The sequence below is a fragment of the Sceloporus undulatus genome, chromosome 4 (genome assembly GCF_019175285.1).
Source record: "Sceloporus undulatus isolate JIND9_A2432 ecotype Alabama chromosome 4, SceUnd_v1.1, whole genome shotgun sequence".
In the NCBI taxonomy this organism is placed as follows: Eukaryota; Metazoa; Chordata; class Lepidosauria; order Squamata; family Phrynosomatidae; genus Sceloporus; species Sceloporus undulatus.
In genome coordinates this window covers 62,708,596-62,725,376 of record NC_056525.1, presented here as the reverse complement: position 1 = coordinate 62,725,376, position 16,781 = coordinate 62,708,596, and the positions used below count along the sequence as shown (strand labels likewise).

Below are 16,781 nucleotides of genomic sequence, written 5' to 3'. Positions count from 1 at the left end.
TACTTGCTTAAAGAAGAAAAATTCTAATTTGAAAAAAATTACTTTGTTTTACTGACAAAGATTTAACACAAAACCCAAAATTATGATCTAACTTTAAGCAAATTATTTCCATTATTAGAAATACAGTCTTTAGACATACACAGTAAAATACATCAATTTGCTGGTAGGAACTTTTTTCCCCATTCACATACAGATATGAAATGTTTTTTAAAAAAGCAATGCTACTAAAGACACAGATTTGAGAGTGGGTAGAACTTAAAAAAAACATGTGTCCCATGCAAAATGTAATTAGATACAAGGCACCAATTTTTTATCTTTAAAAAAACTGCTCACAAAGCTTTATCAGTATGTAAAACTAATCCCGCCCCAATCTACATCCCATTCATAAAAATTATTTTTATCAGCAATACTGTTGGAACATTGTTGCAATTTGTGTTCAGGACAATTAACTGACATTCAGCACTCACTCATTTTCTCTCACCAGACATACATGGCACACAAACCAACTTTACAATCAGAAACAGGTCTTCTCTACATCACAGAGAACTTTTTTATACATAAAAGTCTCCTTTTGAGTCCATAGGACACATTTAACACCAATTTTTAAATACATTTTAATTTGTAAATGTGTTATGCTTTCCCTGAAGTGAATGAAAACATTTATAGTTCAAAAGTAACAAAAGAGTGCATCTGCACAGTTCAACTTTGCAGTATGATAGAAGGTTGCCTGCTGGGGCAGTCCAATTTCATATGCTTGATTGGAAAAGTTAGTAATATTTTCCCAATATCTTCAAGAGGCCTTTGAAATGGAAGGGATTTTATATTTGTCTTTTACTCACAAATTTAAACACTGAGTGCTAGTTACAATTCTATACTTAAGACATTGTGCTTGTAAGTACAGATAGGGTATCATTCTACCTGTGTCTTTGTTCTGACCAACAAATTATAGTTCTGAGAATGTCTGTTTTTAAAAAGTAGGAGGTCTAAAAGTCATGGTGGAACTGTTTGTTACAGTCAGCATAGGAATGTTGCTATAAATTGCAAGCTCATAGCTTTCTTCTCTCATTAAATCATATCTCATGATAGCAGATGTCTTTTGCTATGGCTGGGAACAAGGAAACTCACAACTTGACAGTGTCTCAACGTGCACATATGTCTAAATTTAAAGGAAAAAATGACAGTTTAACTAGGTGACACCATTTTTACCAAGGGCAACATGCAGTTCTGTCCTCAACAAAGAGGAATGGAAACACTGAAAGTGCTCCAAAGCCTGATAAAGAGCATTGACTGGTAAAAGTAAGTGCTGTGTAGGTTTCATCAGTGGCTGCTTGTTCTACAAACTTTTGAGAACTTGATATACGTGAAATAGTACATCAAGTTAATAAGTGTGAGCTACTTCACTAAAGATTTCCTTTCAAAGATTTTATGCATTTGGCCCTCAGTACCCATAGTACACAGATACTAAAATCTGCGGATGCTCAAGTTCCGTTGTCCCCAATGGCGGTACATGCATGCAGCTGCATCATTACGAACAACGGAACTTCGATGGCAGTGCATGCACATGGCTGTGCTGCCATTAGGGACAGCCCCCGTTGTCCCCAGTGGTGGTATGACAGTGTTAGGGACAATGGGTCTTAATGGTGGCATGGACATTTGCATGTGCCTCTATAGGACAATGGGGGGCTGTCACTAATGGTGGCCATGTGCATATGCTGCCAATGTGGGCTTGCCATCCCGTAGGTACAGAGGACCAACTGTATACTAAATTACTCCATCCAGCTTTATTATTCATGCCTGGTTTTAGTTACAGACATAGACTTTTGTTCTGCTTAACTCAATTTTTTTCAGTTTTTATATACAATCAACATATTCCTGTTTGTACATTTTTTCCATCCTGATCCCAGACATGTTTACTCAGCAATGTCACACCAATTAGGTGGGCTTGCTTTCTAATCAACATATTTAGGATGGTGAAATCTTAAAGAAATCCTCCATAGATCAAAAGGTGTGGATGTGCTTTTAGTTATGCAAGTATGTGTGGGCTCTTGTGTGAAGTGATACATTGCTCAGTAATGGTTTCAGGATCTGGACTGCCATGTCGGCCTTCCTTGAACACACATGCAAAAAAAGGAGTGGGATGTAGCTAGGAAAATTAGTTTGGGAAGACACGTTATCTGATCTGCTACTCTGATAGGCTTCCATTATAATGGGAAGATATGGAACTGTCAAGAAACATCAATTATTACTAATTTTTCTGCCAACCAGGACACTTTAAAACAGTGTACACAGCATAGCAAGAGCACTGCTTGCAGTAGGCAGATATAAAAGAAACAGCATAAAAAATGCTATACGCTATCGCTTCTAAATAAAAGCTAATCTTTATAGAAACCTCACAGTGTTGGAAACAGCAAGCTCAGTTCAAAGGACAGTTCCTTCCTTCCCTATTGAGATAACTTAATTGCACATTTTTCCACATTCATGGCACTCCCAGTATTTCCACAAGAGGCTACTATTCTCTAAATCTGCTTGGGCAATGTGAAGCATTCATGGCTACCAAAATACCTTCCCTCTCCCACCCCTCACCACTCTCTTCTATGCAACTAAAACAGGTGGCAACTAAGCCTGCAACACTCAGTCAAAAGATGAGTACTAATGGTAGGTATGTCAGCTTTTTAAAGGAATCTCTGCAGTTGTGCTTGTTACATAGAGTACATGGCCCTCTGTGCCTGCCCACACCCATAGTTTTTGCTGTAATGTACAGTAACTGCCATGAGAAGAGCAGAAGAACCCAGGCAGGCACAGACACAACCAAGGAGCACAGTAGCTAGAACAAGGAAGCATTTGTAACCAAGATGTTCTAGTTACCATGCTGTGTGGTCATGCCTCAGGCTGAGCATGTGGCTGACTGCCCACCAACTAGTCGTCTTGTCCTAGTTGCAGGATCCAGATAGCTGAGGCAGCAAGTCCTTAACTGAAGTGTTTGAGTGGGGGTAAAGAGGCAAAAAAGGAGAAGATGAAATATACGTAGGGGTATATATAAGAGAATTGCAGGCACTGAGATACTAACTTAAAATAATCACACTCAACACTATCTTTCTTGAGCTTCTTAAGATAAAGAAACTAGTGACCGATTGTGGGGTAGATTGGCCCTGTCTTCTGCTCATAGGCTTCTTTCCACAGAGGTTACCTCAACAGAAGTAATCCCCAGAGGAAAGAGAGTACTGTCTCCTTTAAAAACAGCTCAGTGTGTAGGCAACAGTGCTTGATGGTGCTTATCTCATGTTGTAAAACTTTCAGCCGCAGATTTTTGCATATGAAGTTGCTGTTGATGAAAGGCTGGATTTTTTTCTTTCCAGTCAGTTGACAACTTTACTGGTAAAAATTTTGTTTTAACTATAGTAAGAACTGCAATGCTATACTGTGATTTGTAGGGATTCAACTTGTTATACTGAATCAATTAGTTGTACAGTAATGTCTATCAGACAATGGGCTATGAATTTATTCATAATTATGTTTCTCATGGAGAGTCTTGTGGAATATCAGGCAACAGGCATGTTGATATAGTATACTCAATATTTGTAAACTACATGTGAACTATGCTAATCCCTACCCGTTTAAACATCAGACCAAAGTTTAGTGAAATCAGTGTTTGGCATAATCTAAGATGCAAATTCTTTTTCTCCACTTAGTAAGCTACTAGTCACAGGAAAACATTTGAAAGCCCTGAACACATCAGATCCCTGCCCATCTTTCAAAACTCAACTATTCCTGTTTGCCAGGAAAGCAGATTTCTAGCACATCAGTGAAACTCCTTCCATAACATTTTTCAGTGAATAATGTGAACTGAACCCATTGTGTTGCAGCTTCTGTTCTTGCCAGAGGTGGGAGCTACCATCTTTATAAAAAGATTGTGCTATCTTTGAAAGTGTTTCCTGAAGTAGCTGTGTTTTGCTCTAGCAAAGGAACCAATGGAAGATGCACACTATCTGTTCATCACAACTACAAGATTAGATCTGTCGTCTTTCTTAAAGTCCAGCTTCCATAGTAACTGAGTCAAGGCGAAACCCACATCTTCTAAGCTGGTCTATTAAGAACAATTAGGAACATTTCCCTACAGGGTACTGCCCTCAAAGACTAGTTACAAACCCAGCAAAAAAGTATGTACATTTTGTGTGCTTTACCTTCATTCAATGAACAAGATGGAATACTTATCCTATATTTCCTAGTTGAAAAGCACAAGTTGTTCCATTACAACAAGACCTTATGTTTTCCAAACCTGTTCTTTCTGCCAAGCTGCAACACTGTAATTATAAAAGATCAGCAACAGTTTTAACTAGGATCACCACAAATATATTGAAAAAATTGTTGACGTGATCATGCACATGAGACCCAGGCTTATGACAGGGATGGCACAGATCAATACAAATTGAATATAGGTGTCTGCAGATGTGTGTGTGAACTATGTTCCTAAAGCTCTGTGAACTGGAGGTATGGGAAGGGCAAAAGGATAGTTACAATCCCTCTAAGGTTTAGATAGAAACAATCTCCTTCCAATACGACTCTGAAAACCCAGCGCCTTGAAACATTAAGAAGGGGATAATTCATTGGTACGATGGTCACAAATTTCAGGATTTTGTTAGGAGCTGTTCCTTCTCTGTGTAATAACCAGTACACCCCCTGAACATTATTTGCATGTAAGAAATTATTATGCACATAGGGCAAGAGTTGATATGTTTGATAGCAGCAGATGAAAAACAAAATGAGTCATTGATATAGGAAACCAAATCATTCATTGTGAAACTGGGTATAGTCACATACAAATCTGGGCAGTGATCATCATGTGACAGCCAATACATAATGAGAGCCTTGAAAGTCACGGCTATCCCACAATGTCTGCAATTATTACATAGGAAAGTGGAGACTGTGACTTCAACTGAAATATTTATCTTATTAGCAGATGCTAAAAATATCAAGGTAGAAAGGGGGGAAGCACTTTTGCTCTTTTTGAACACACAGTAAATTGGAGTGTGAGACACATTCTTCAGCTTTCTATGTAACTTCAGTTTTTGTTCATCTGGGCAAAAAAGGACAAATTAACAAACCAGAACCACATTTGCTGGTGAAAAATACCTTAACTAGGTTTTTAGCACAATACAACACCATCTTCCCAAGTTATGTTGGGTTAGAAAGATGGATGCTGTATAATAGTGTGAGCTATTTACACCAAGTGGTGCAAAAACCGTTTACTATACCAAGAGAAAATAGACTGAATGAGATTCTACTGTACCTATTCATTCCTTTTCTGAAGGAATGTATATATTTGTGGTCAATGTGATGGCTTTGTATCCTGGTTATACACAGAAGTCTGGATGCATCTACTTTTCCATGCCACATTAGATTTCTCTTTGAAAGAAGATAAATGATCCTAGACACTGGAGGCTGTTACTCTTTGTTTTGTTTAGAAGAGGAAGGGGTTTACAAATACATCTGTCTTTAAAAAAAATAGATGTTCTGCTACAATCTCATAGAACAGAGTTGCACATAGTAGGAGGCCCACTTTTCCAGACAATGGATCCAAATAATTCCTGCAGGAGTATTTGTTCCTGCCAAGATGAGTGAACTCCAAAGGCTTTTTAAAAAGATGAGCCAGCTGATTGAGATATTAATGCTTCCTCTCATGGGAGCGTCAGTCTTCTGTCTTTATCACTGTGTTTGGACAGCACCTGAGCTTGAAGTTGTGTTTCTGAGATACTTGCTTTGCCTTGCACAGTTCTTTGAGTATAAAAAAGAATGTAGGCCTGGGTTTTGCATACCTCCTCCACACTACATACATTCAGTTTGGAGTCATTGCAGTGGACCCAAAACCCTAAAAAGGAGAGAAGACAAGGAATATTAATGAAAAGAAGCTATCTGCCAACATAATTTTCTGAACTTATCCACAGATAAAAAACAAAACAGAAAACCAACCTAGATATGTGCCATTTCTAAAAGGAAGATGGGATGGCGGGGACCCACACAGTTATTTCTATGAGTACAAAGGAAACTTGAATTTGTACAGTGGGCCCTTGTTATCAACTACTTTGCAGATAAAGTCTCTCATATTAGAGCTGACCTGGACGCTGGTATTATAGCAGAATCAACTGATGAGGTGTCCAGTAACTCCCATTAATGAGATTAAACAGGATCGGTTCAATCTGTGAGTACTGATGATGTGGACAAGATCCTTGGAAAAGTGAAGAAGACAACATGCCTTCTCGATCCCTGCCCTTCATGGCTGGCTGTCCGGGGGGAGATGCCTTGATGACATTTCTTAAATGTGTCATCAATGCATCCCTTAGTGAAGGCCATGTTCCAGTTTGTCTGAAGAAAGCGGTCATTAGGCCGCTTCTGAAAAAGCCTTCTATGGACCCCCTGGATATGGGTAGTTACAGGCCAGTGTCCCATCTGCCATTTTTAAGCAAAGTGATTGAAAGGGATGTTGTCCTTCAACTCCAAGTGGTCTTGGATGAAACCGATTATCTGGATCCATTTCAAACCAGGTTTAGGACAGGATATGGAGTTAGAATCATAGAATCGTAGAGTTGGAAGAGACCACAAGGGCCATCCAGTCCAACCCCTGCCATGCAGGAACTCTCAATCAAAGCATACCCAACAGGTGGCCATCCAGCCTCTGTTTAAAGACTTCCAAGGAGGGAGAATAGCATATTCCCAGGTAGCTGGAGAAAGTCTTAAGTAGGGTTATCTTTTCTTGAACATCTCTCAGGATAACTCAATGAAATGGGTAAGCTGAGATCCAGAGTTCTCCTTTTAGAAACCAAAAGATTGCTTGACACGTTAAAAGGAAATGAAAGAAGGTGTTCTGAATAATGAAGTGGATGAGGAACAGTCTCCATTCACAGTTGGTTTCTCATCAGAACAGCACTGTTTTACAGCTTGAGAAGTACGGATATCAGTTCATGGAACAATTTCATTTAATGTGGTGTTAAAACTTTAAGAAAAAGAGGCTGACCCATTGAAAACAAGGAAGCAATAAAAGTCAGTTCTGAAGCACTATAAGCAAGGGAAAGGAAGGAAAAGCAATTTCTGATCCTTAATACTCCTAGCAAATATACAGGTTGAGTCTTACTAACCCAAAATTATAAAATCTGAAATATACCAAAATTGACCACGAGAGTGGCTGAGATAGTGGAATCAATGCTTTCTGATGGTTCATTGTGCAGCAACTTTGTTTCATGCACAAAATTATTAAAACTACTGTGTATAAAATTACCTTCTAACTATGTGTATAAGGTGTATATGAAACATAAATGAATTTCATATTTAGATTTGGGTCCCATCTCCAAGACATCTCTTTATGTAATTGAAAAATCCCAAAAACTTTGAAATCCAAAACACTTCTGGAGCCCAGCATTTCAGGTAAGGGAGAGTCAACCTGTACTATTATCAATACACCATCACAGGAAACACATACATTCTAACAAACTTGGCAGATCTACAAGATGTAATAAATTTTAAAAATTCCCCTTGTAACAAGGCACACGCACCTCCCTCTGTGTTGTAGCAATATGCCGTGTAATGTCCTGAGCCAAACCCTTTCCCATGATGCATCACCACAGCCGAGAGGTCATAGACAAAGGTCTCTTTGTCAAGAGAGGAGAGAGTGTCCCTGCAGCAGTAAGGTTCCATGTTTAATACCTGGTCAAAGAGGACATGGACCCCAATCTTCTCACGGTGATTACGTCCAGACCACCTATAATTCAAACACATGCAGTCAAAGAGACTTCAAAAAATGGCACAGGAACTGATTGAGTAGTAAAGCTATTAAAAGATTTGGAATAGTCTTGACATCCTGGGTACAGGTACAATGAAAATCATTTAAATGTTCTTTCAACTCTAGTGTAATTCACATAATATTAAGAAGGGTTACTAAAACATATTTCTACAAAACAAACAAACAAGCTTCATTTATATACCGCTTCATACCGCCTAAGCAGTGTCTAAGCGGTTTACAACTATAAGCTAACTTGCCCCCAACAGTCTGGGTACTCATTTTAGCGACCTCCTTGGAAGGATGCAAGCCTGAGTCGAGCTTGAGCCCTTTTGCTGGTCTTGAACTTGCAACCTTGTGGTTTTGCAGTACAGGCATTTAACCACTGCGTCACCAGGGCTCCTAATACAGCAGTATTATCCTATGAAATACATCATGAAATCTGTTTTGTTTTTATTTTCTAACATTTTGAAGTATTTTCTGAAATTCACAATCAATGGACTGCCATTTAATAAATATCTGTAATTATTCTGGAACCTGATTATGTTATCAATGTCCTAGGAAACTGTTAAAATTATTTTCTTCTCAATTAGAGACAAAAACATTCCAATTTGGAAAGGATAATTTTTTCCTCCCTTGAAAACCAAAAATGGGTAAAGCACTACTATTTAGGGGGAATAAGTTGGTTACTACAAAATATTTTTCTTACTAATAGGCCTAGCCAGCTTGATGTTATGAAATCAACTTGCTTTAAAAGGTTTCCAGATTCTACAAAGAAATGGAAATAGTGGGACAAAAAAAAAGTAAAACTCTGAAAAAATGGAAATCTAAGGACAAGAATAGATGTATCCCCTTTAGATACATTTGGTAAGAGATGATACATTACACTGTTGAGTCTTTGCAAATCAACTGTGCAATTCATCCCAATCTGTTTTGAGGGTATAGTGGCACCTTGCCATCAGCAGGCTTGCCATCTGTAAATCTGAGCATTCGCAGCTGGCAAGCCCTGTTATCCCAAATGGCAGCATATGCATGTGGCTGTGCTAGCAGCCATGCACACACTGTGCCACCATTAGAGTTAACAGGACTTGAGGTACCGTGGGGTTTTTTTGTATCCATGTGTGTGTGTGGGAGGGGAGGTCCAGAATGGTACCTCCTCAGATACGAAGGTTGGACTGTACTTATTAATACTTATGGTTCTGCCATTTAAAACAAGCTATTACTGGACTGCAGGGTCCTCATCCCTCAAGTATAATAGAAGTTTACTTATTTTGGTTATAATTTCATCTATTCAACAGACATAAGCTTCAGATACATTAGAAGCAGATGTACAGTTTACAACACACCATCCTGAGAACTCTTTCCAACATAACTGGTTGTATTTTCAAACTGTAGCAGTTGTTTTAGTTTCCATAGATACACATCAATTGGACTGATTCCACTGGCACTCCTAATCAAATGGCTGAGTCAATTCCCCCCACATCTATAGCCTAGTATGACTTCAGCAGGCTTTAATGCCATGAGGTTTTTATATCCACATACATACAAACATATGTACACACATTCAATATCCTGCAGGATCCTGGCTACTCAAGAGAATTCCAGTTTACAATAGTTTAATCTATTAACAGTATCAGGAGAAAAATCAATAGGACTCGGGGAAAAAAAGCAGGGTTGTGCTTTCAGAGACACATGAAGAAATAACAGAGGATAATATGTTGTCAAAAGTATTCAATAATGAACACACAATCATTCTACTGTGTGTATCAAGTCTGTTTTACAAATAGCAGCTTTGTTTGTGATTTGCAGGAGTCCTGAGAGAATTAAAGGAAAAGCATTATCCTGTTCTTTAAAGTAAAAGGGTATGTTATAGTGCCACTTAATAAAAGTATTCAGCAATAAAAATCTTTATCCACATCACTGTTTCAGATATAAATATGACCCCTTGTTTCCACCACATGCAATTCACCTGAATCGTTTAAGGTGCAGCCGGAGGACCTGAGGTAGTCTGTAGATCATTAACTGCTTTTTAGCTTCACTTAGTATGAGAGGTTTGGGAGAAGACTTCCGTCGTTTGCCTACATAACATTTAAGAAAGGGCAAGTTAAAATAGAAGTCTATTTACAGATTTCTGTCTTCCGAAGGGAAATATTGAGTCTTTTCACTGCTGCAGCAGTCATCATTTAAACAGTAACAGTGGGAATAGAAATGCTATAGGAACTTCTGTTTAGATCTCCATAAACAATTGTTAGTCCTCAGTGTCATAATACTAGAATGCTGCAGGAAATCTGAAATATGTTTTATTTCTTTTTGCTAGTAGTTTTTCAGTATTGCTTCCCCCCCCCCAAAGTTATATGTTAGCAGACACATTTCCCCCCTAGAAAAATGTATTTCAGAAAGTAAATTTATACAAACTGTTCAAACAGCCTTTTTAACTGAGGAGCAGTATAGAAATGCTATTATTGTTTTGTGCCTTCAACCGTTTCCAACTTACGGCTATCCTAAGGTGACCCTATCGTGGGGTTTTCTTGGCAAATCACTTCAGATAGGATTTGCCATTGGCATCCTCTGAGGCTGAGAGTGTGATTTGCCCAAGGCCACTAGTGGATTTCAAGTCTCATTTGAAAACTGGTAGAATCATAGAATCATGGTATCCAGAGTTGTAGTCCAAGACTCAAACCACTACACCACAGGTTCATAGAGAATTAAATAAATTTCCCTCCTACTTATCTTGCAATGATTTGAAGCATGCCTGAGCATATTTACTTCAGTGTAAATCCCATCAAACTCATTGGGGCTTACTTCCTTACTAAAAGGGAAATACTGTATTGCAGAGATGAGAGGCTAACAGCACTATCCTACATGTGTCTACTCAGAAGTAAATCTCAACTTATTGAAAGTTGATAAAACCTTAAGACTAAGAGCAATAAAGACTGTTTGAAAAACAAACATTTTAAATTAAATATTAAAACACACACACACACACACACACACAGCACCACAAAAGTAACTACAAATAATATGCACTAAGCTTTTGAGAGCAATTAAAGGTTTGTAACATCTATGTTAAGATTCCATTAAAACACACATACATATGTTTTGCATATATATAATATATTCAATAGAAAAAAGGCTTTGGGAAAAATGTGGTCCCACAAAGGAGGCTCTGTGGAAATCAAAAGTGAAAAATGCATGTGGCTGCCTTTGTAGGAAGGGGGAGACAGGAATCTATTCATTTGCATGGTGCTACTCTACTGTAAAGTGTAGGATAATGTTTTATATGAAGAAAAATGGTGATAGCTACAGTCTACAAAAAGAGGCTGGAGAGCTGCCTCTCGGGATGCTTCAGCTGGACATCCTGCACTGAGCAGCAAGTTGGACTGTATGGTCCATGAAGCCTCTTCCTGCTCTATTTCTATGACTCTTAATAAACCAACTCAATTTTGGGAGAGAGGAGAAGCATTTTATTCTTTTGATTTATATCCTGCCATATCATCAAAACAGATATGCAATTACAACTGTCTGAAAGCAGACATTCCTGAATCACCAACACAGTCACCCTTCTCGAATATGGGAGAAGAGATGGAAGGTATCTGTGTATGCAGCAGGTTAATTTGATGCAAAGGACAAATACTGAAATAAATTACACAAATTGGGTAATGTTGTTTTCTTATTCTTAAGTTGTAAAAGGAAAACACACTTCCAGACTGCTTATGTACAGACAACATCAAACATATATTTAAGCAGAACATGTCTAAAGATGGTAGAAACCATTTTTGTTTCCACAGACCCATTATTGCCCCCCCCATGTGCGTTCTGTTCTGCAGAACACAAAGAGCGCACTTCAATGCAGAACAGACAACCCCGAAGATGTTGCTTGAAACTGTCTCTAAGAAAGCCAGATCGGGGCCACAGCAACCCCATGTCGTGGCCCCAATCTGCCTTTTTGCCGCTCCTTTTTGTGCCTGCAAACAGCTGGCTTTTCCCGCCCCACCCCACCAAAGCTTTATGGTGCTCCTGCAGCGTGTAAACGGTGCACTGCTGGAGCATCCGAAAGCCGGCCCACATCTGGACAACCTGAAAGCTGGCTTTGTTAGCCAGTCTGTTTTGCCCCTTTCTTTCATTAAAGGGAAGTCAGTTTCTGTCAAAAAGTCTTGTTATTCATGTGTCAGTAACCCACCTAGTTAGGAGGACTTTATCTGTCTCAACAATCTGGCAGAAAAATTATACATTTCTCCCCTTGTCTGGGGGGGAGGGACATACACTGAAAAATGAGGTATTTATTTTTAGTACCAGAGAAAAATCTACGTAAAGAGTAAAAAAAACCCCATTTTAAATAGTTAAATCTTTTGCAGCAGGGGTTGGCTCACCAGTTATCTTGCAACTCCCATAACCCTCACCATTTGCTATGTTGACTGTGGCTGGTGGGAGGCCAAAGACTTTTGGAGGGCCACAATTGCCCACCTCTGCTTTCAGTTTGTGGTGTTCAGAATCCATGCTGGAATATATAACAATTATTTCTGAACTTATGAATGAAAATTTAAGAACCATAAAAGGAGCACAAGCATACAGGCACATCTCTCATGAGATACAATGAAAAGTTAAATGTCCAAGTCACAGAACAGTACTTTACTTACTGTTGCACTGGTCACATGCATAAATCCTCCCTTCCAAAGCTTCTGTTTCTGTGAATTTGGCCAACATTTCAGTCAGCCTGCACTCCATCTGATTAACAGGCACAATCCCTTTGTTGATAGAGTGATAGCGTTCAGGAAATTCCAGGGAGAGATCCCAGAAGGGTTCCACAGTATTGGATTTATAGTTACATGTTATACAGGTGACCTAGCAGAAAAACAATTATTAAGACATTTTTTTGTACACTTACAGCACAGACATTCTCGTGAGACATTGCAAGGCCAGTGGCAACCAAGACAGTGTGGTGTGTTTGTGGTTTGACTGTCCCAAATCTGAAACCATTGGTAAGATAGAGGCTATGCTTTGAAAGAGATAGGTACATCTTGAAAATAATTTCTCTTATGTGATTTGACCTTCTTTTGTACAATGCACTAAATATAAAGATGTCACAACTATTTTCATTACATTCAGTTATATACCAGAATTATGATTTATGAATAGCATTTGTACAAAAAATATTACTAAGGATTCTGTGTGGTACGAGAGGAAGTCAATGGCACGGGGGCGGGGGGAGGTTGACACCATGAGTTATCACACTGGTTGACACCAACCTTAATGATGCCACTATTTCAGTTTACAGTATTTATATGTGCAGAGATATTTTATTTTGTACAGTCTCAGTACTGTAATGCTATTCTATGGGTAATATTGGTTCTTGTCACTTGTTTTACAAACAGTAACAGATGTAAATTATTTAATTTGCCTCATCAAATGTATGAAAGTAAGAGTCACAATGCAACAGAACTCTGGTTCATACACAACTCCAAATCAAGGACTAGCATTACAAGAGTGAACATCAAGCTTAGCTTCTACACTATACTTCAAGTTCCATTCTGACTTCCAGTGCTAGACAACCCATAATTTGTTGATCTGGAAGCAATAACATGAACCAGAAAGTCAGGAAGGAAAATAGAGTTGATGAAGATAAGGTGGAGCCTGAAATCCTATGGTATGATATTATACATCAAGCTGACCAAATTCTAGCTCAAAGACTCTGAAATAAGGATAATAAAATTACAATACTTTGAAAAACAAGGAGAGGAGAGATTTTTTTTTAATGCAGGAGTCCTTAGTGATTAAAAAGTAAATTCTGCCTCATTATGCCTCAAAATTCTGTTGGCACAATTGTTGCTGTTGTTAACTGCCCTCAAGCTGGAGTGTGTCCAAAGGAGGGCGACTAAAATGGTGGAGGGTCTGGAAACCATGCCCTATGAGGAGAGACTTAGGGAGCTGGGTATGTTTAGCTTGGAGAAGAGACAGTTAAGAGGTGATATGATAGCCCTGAATAAGTATTTGAAGGGGTGTCATATTGAGGATAAAGCAAGCTTGTTTTTTGTAGCTCTAGAGAGTAGGAAACGAAACAATGGATGCAAGCTACAGAAAAACAGATTCCACCTCAACATTATGAAGAACTTCCTGACAGTAAGAGCTGTTTGGCAGTGGAACACACTCCCTCGAAGAGTGGTAGAATCTCCTTCTTTGGACATCTTTAAACAGAGGCTGGATGGCCTGAATTCGGGGTGCTTTGATTATGAGTTCCTGAATGGCAGGAGGTTGGACTGGATGGCCCTTGTGGTCTCTTGCAACCCTATGATTCTAAGTCAGACTCAACTCATGGCAACCCTGTGGATGAGACATCTTCAGGACTTCCTGTTCTCAACTGCTCTGCATACCTTCTAGTGGCATAGCCTACTTAATCGAGTCTACTCATCTTGTATGCAGTCTACTTCTTTTTCTCCAGCCTCTACCTTTACCAAGCATTACTGTCTTTTCTAGGGAGTCATGCCTTCTCATGATGTGACCAAAGTATGACAGCTTCAATTAAGCCTTCCTTTATATAAGTTTTAATATTAAATTTTTTTAAAAAACTTATATAAAATAGACAAGGACACCCAAAGGAGGAGGGGGAAATAGTGGTACATTACTGGATATAGAATGTCTTGTCAAAAATAAGTTTTATATTTAAATGACTGATTGACATTCCCAACTGTATTCAGAATATTCAGTATAAATAAATCTTAAAAATGCTTACATTCTACTGCTAGCAGCAGAACTTCTCAGTCCTTCACCTTTGGCTACGTTTTGCCCCCTCTTGAGTGAAATTCTGAGTAGGCAGGTATGAAAAGGGTACAATAGTTCTCCAACAGTCTTATGCTAACCTAAAAGCCTACCAACTCTAGAAAAACAAAAACAATTGAATGGTAGGGCTGGAGGCCCATGCAACCATGTGTAGTTTGGTCCTCACAGTCTTGCTGGAAACATATACTGAAAATGCCAGCTTTCCTCAAAAGAGAAAAATTGTAAGAGATTACCCTTTTGTAAAATACACACAAGAATACTGAGTTGTTCAAAAATATTGCCACAGAAAATGTACAGTTTTAACAAACGCAATAGTGTGTAAATGCATACCTGACTGAGCAGCTGCCCATGAAAAATGGTGTTCACCACTTTCAGGACTTGCTTGGTGAGCTTCCTCTGTGAAAAAGGGATGAGGATCCTGCGTTTTGTTCCTTCAGATTCCAGCTCCTGCTGCACTTTGTCTAACAATTCACAGAGAAATTCCTGAGCATCTTGCTGGTCATAACCTCGAAAAGCTGGAATCAGACTCCAAACAGAATGCAGCATGGCAAAAGGAGACACTGAAGCCCACTTCCCAGACCACATGACTCTGAAAAGTGTATGCAGTTCATGACAGAGAGAGATGTGCTTTGAACTTGGCTCCTTGGGCTGTGTTAGTTCTAAACTTTTGCTTATTGAGGACCCGCCATTTAAGCCAGCTGGCAGGCTCTGCCTGCCATAAGACCCCAGTTGATCATTCTTCCCTGACTCAGTAGGAGCAGGCCCGCTGAGCAGCTTTCCAGACATTCTAGACTTTCCATTCACGGTCTTAGCTAAGAGTTCTTCAGTTTCACACAGCTCCAGCGTCAAAAAACATTCTCTAAACTTCTGGAGGTGACTTAATACTTGAAGGATAGAATTCATGTAACATGTATTTCCTAGATTCTTTAGTCCAGTCACACCAGGAGTCATGAGAGGCTTCCGCCGGATGGAATAGAACTGTTTGAATTTGCTACTCTGTATTCGTCTTGAGGTAGGGGAACTTGCTTCCATGTCTCTGAACTTTCGAGGAATCAGATTCTCTCTGCGAATATGTGACAAAAGCCTGGCACTTTTTCTTGGAGGAGTACTTGCGAGTTCCTCCAACAATCTCCGCTTCATCTCTTGACGCCGCTGCCTGGCCATTTCTTTCTTCCTCTCTAGTTCTTCCATTTGTTTCTTTTGTTCTAGTTTTTGCTGGCCTCTAGAACTCTTATCAAACCAAGTTCGCAGTGCTTTTGCTAGCAATGATTGCCGTCTATACCAAAGGGCTGTAAGCATCTTAGGCTGTCCCTGAGGGGCCCTCTGATGGTTGCAAACATCCTCCCCCAAAGCCATTGACCGCAGCGTCCTCCCACTTCTAGCAGATGGGTCATGCTTCTGACTTTTAATTGCAGATAGAGAACTTCTTAGTAATTTCAAGTCACCCTCGGGATTATCATTCAATACATAGTCTTCACAAAGATAACAAAAGACATAGAGATCATTCACTTCCATTGCCAAAGGATGTCTGGTTTCTTCAAAGTGTTTAAGTGCATGGTCTTCAATATATCTTCCACAGGCCACATGGGAACATTTCAGGCAAGCCCAAATGGATTCTGTGGTGTTGCAGTCCATGCAGTGCCACTTCTGGGGGTTCAGAATAGAATGGTCCTGGGCAAGTCGTAGCCGCCCAACATGTTTGCATCTATCCATTTCTTACATAAAGCTCCACTGCTTTAACCTTGAAAAACAGATAGGAAAGAACTCAAGCATTGTATGCATTTTTTTTAAAAAAAAGATACAATCATATAGATAGCCCACAAAACAAAAACAAAGCAAAATATACATGCCCTAGGTTTTCTGCAAAGTATCACTTATCTACAGGAGAAAGTTGAATACATTGTATTTAAAAAGCAGTGGGAAGAGGGACTGAACCAGATTAAACTCTCACATATTACAGTACTTAGTCAGTGCAAGCTTTCTTTCAATGGGAAAAGGGAAGGAAAGAAGGAATTTTCAAAATAATTTGAGCGATCAGGATTTCATCTGGCTGGTAGGAAAAAACCAATAAAATAGGAAGATATTTATTTATTGAATCATAGAATCATAGAGTTGGAAGAGACCACAAGGGCCATCCACTCCAACTCCCTGCCATGCAGAAACTCTCAATCAAAGCATACCCGACAGATGGCCATTTAAAGAGTTCCAAGGAGGGAAGTCTTGAGCTTGCTTCTTCCCA

General features: G+C 39.2%; 1 protein-coding gene across 4 annotated transcripts in view; it reads right to left on the bottom strand.

Annotated features, from left to right (window-relative positions):
- The window catches only part of USP49 (ubiquitin specific peptidase 49), a 63,762-nt gene that overhangs the window by 2,586 nt on the left and 44,395 nt on the right, over positions 1-16,781 (bottom strand). For 2 of the 4 annotated variants that reach the window (XM_042463418.1, XM_042463419.1), the window contains exons 3-7: positions 14,873-16,283; positions 12,406-12,610; positions 9,738-9,846; positions 7,545-7,750; positions 4,182-5,866 (exon numbers count right to left, since the gene is read on the bottom strand). In XM_042463418.1, the coding sequence (XP_042319352.1) occupies positions 5,676-5,866; positions 7,545-7,750; positions 9,738-9,846; positions 12,406-12,610; positions 14,873-16,255 (2,094 nt within the window). In that variant the 5' untranslated portion in view covers positions 16,256-16,283 and the 3' untranslated portion in view covers positions 4,182-5,675. Of the gene's footprint in view, positions 1-4,181; positions 5,867-7,544; positions 7,751-9,737; positions 9,847-12,405; positions 12,611-14,872; positions 16,284-16,781 lie in introns of those variants that run through there. The other 2 variants (XM_042463417.1, XM_042463420.1) reach the window with 2 other exon arrangements.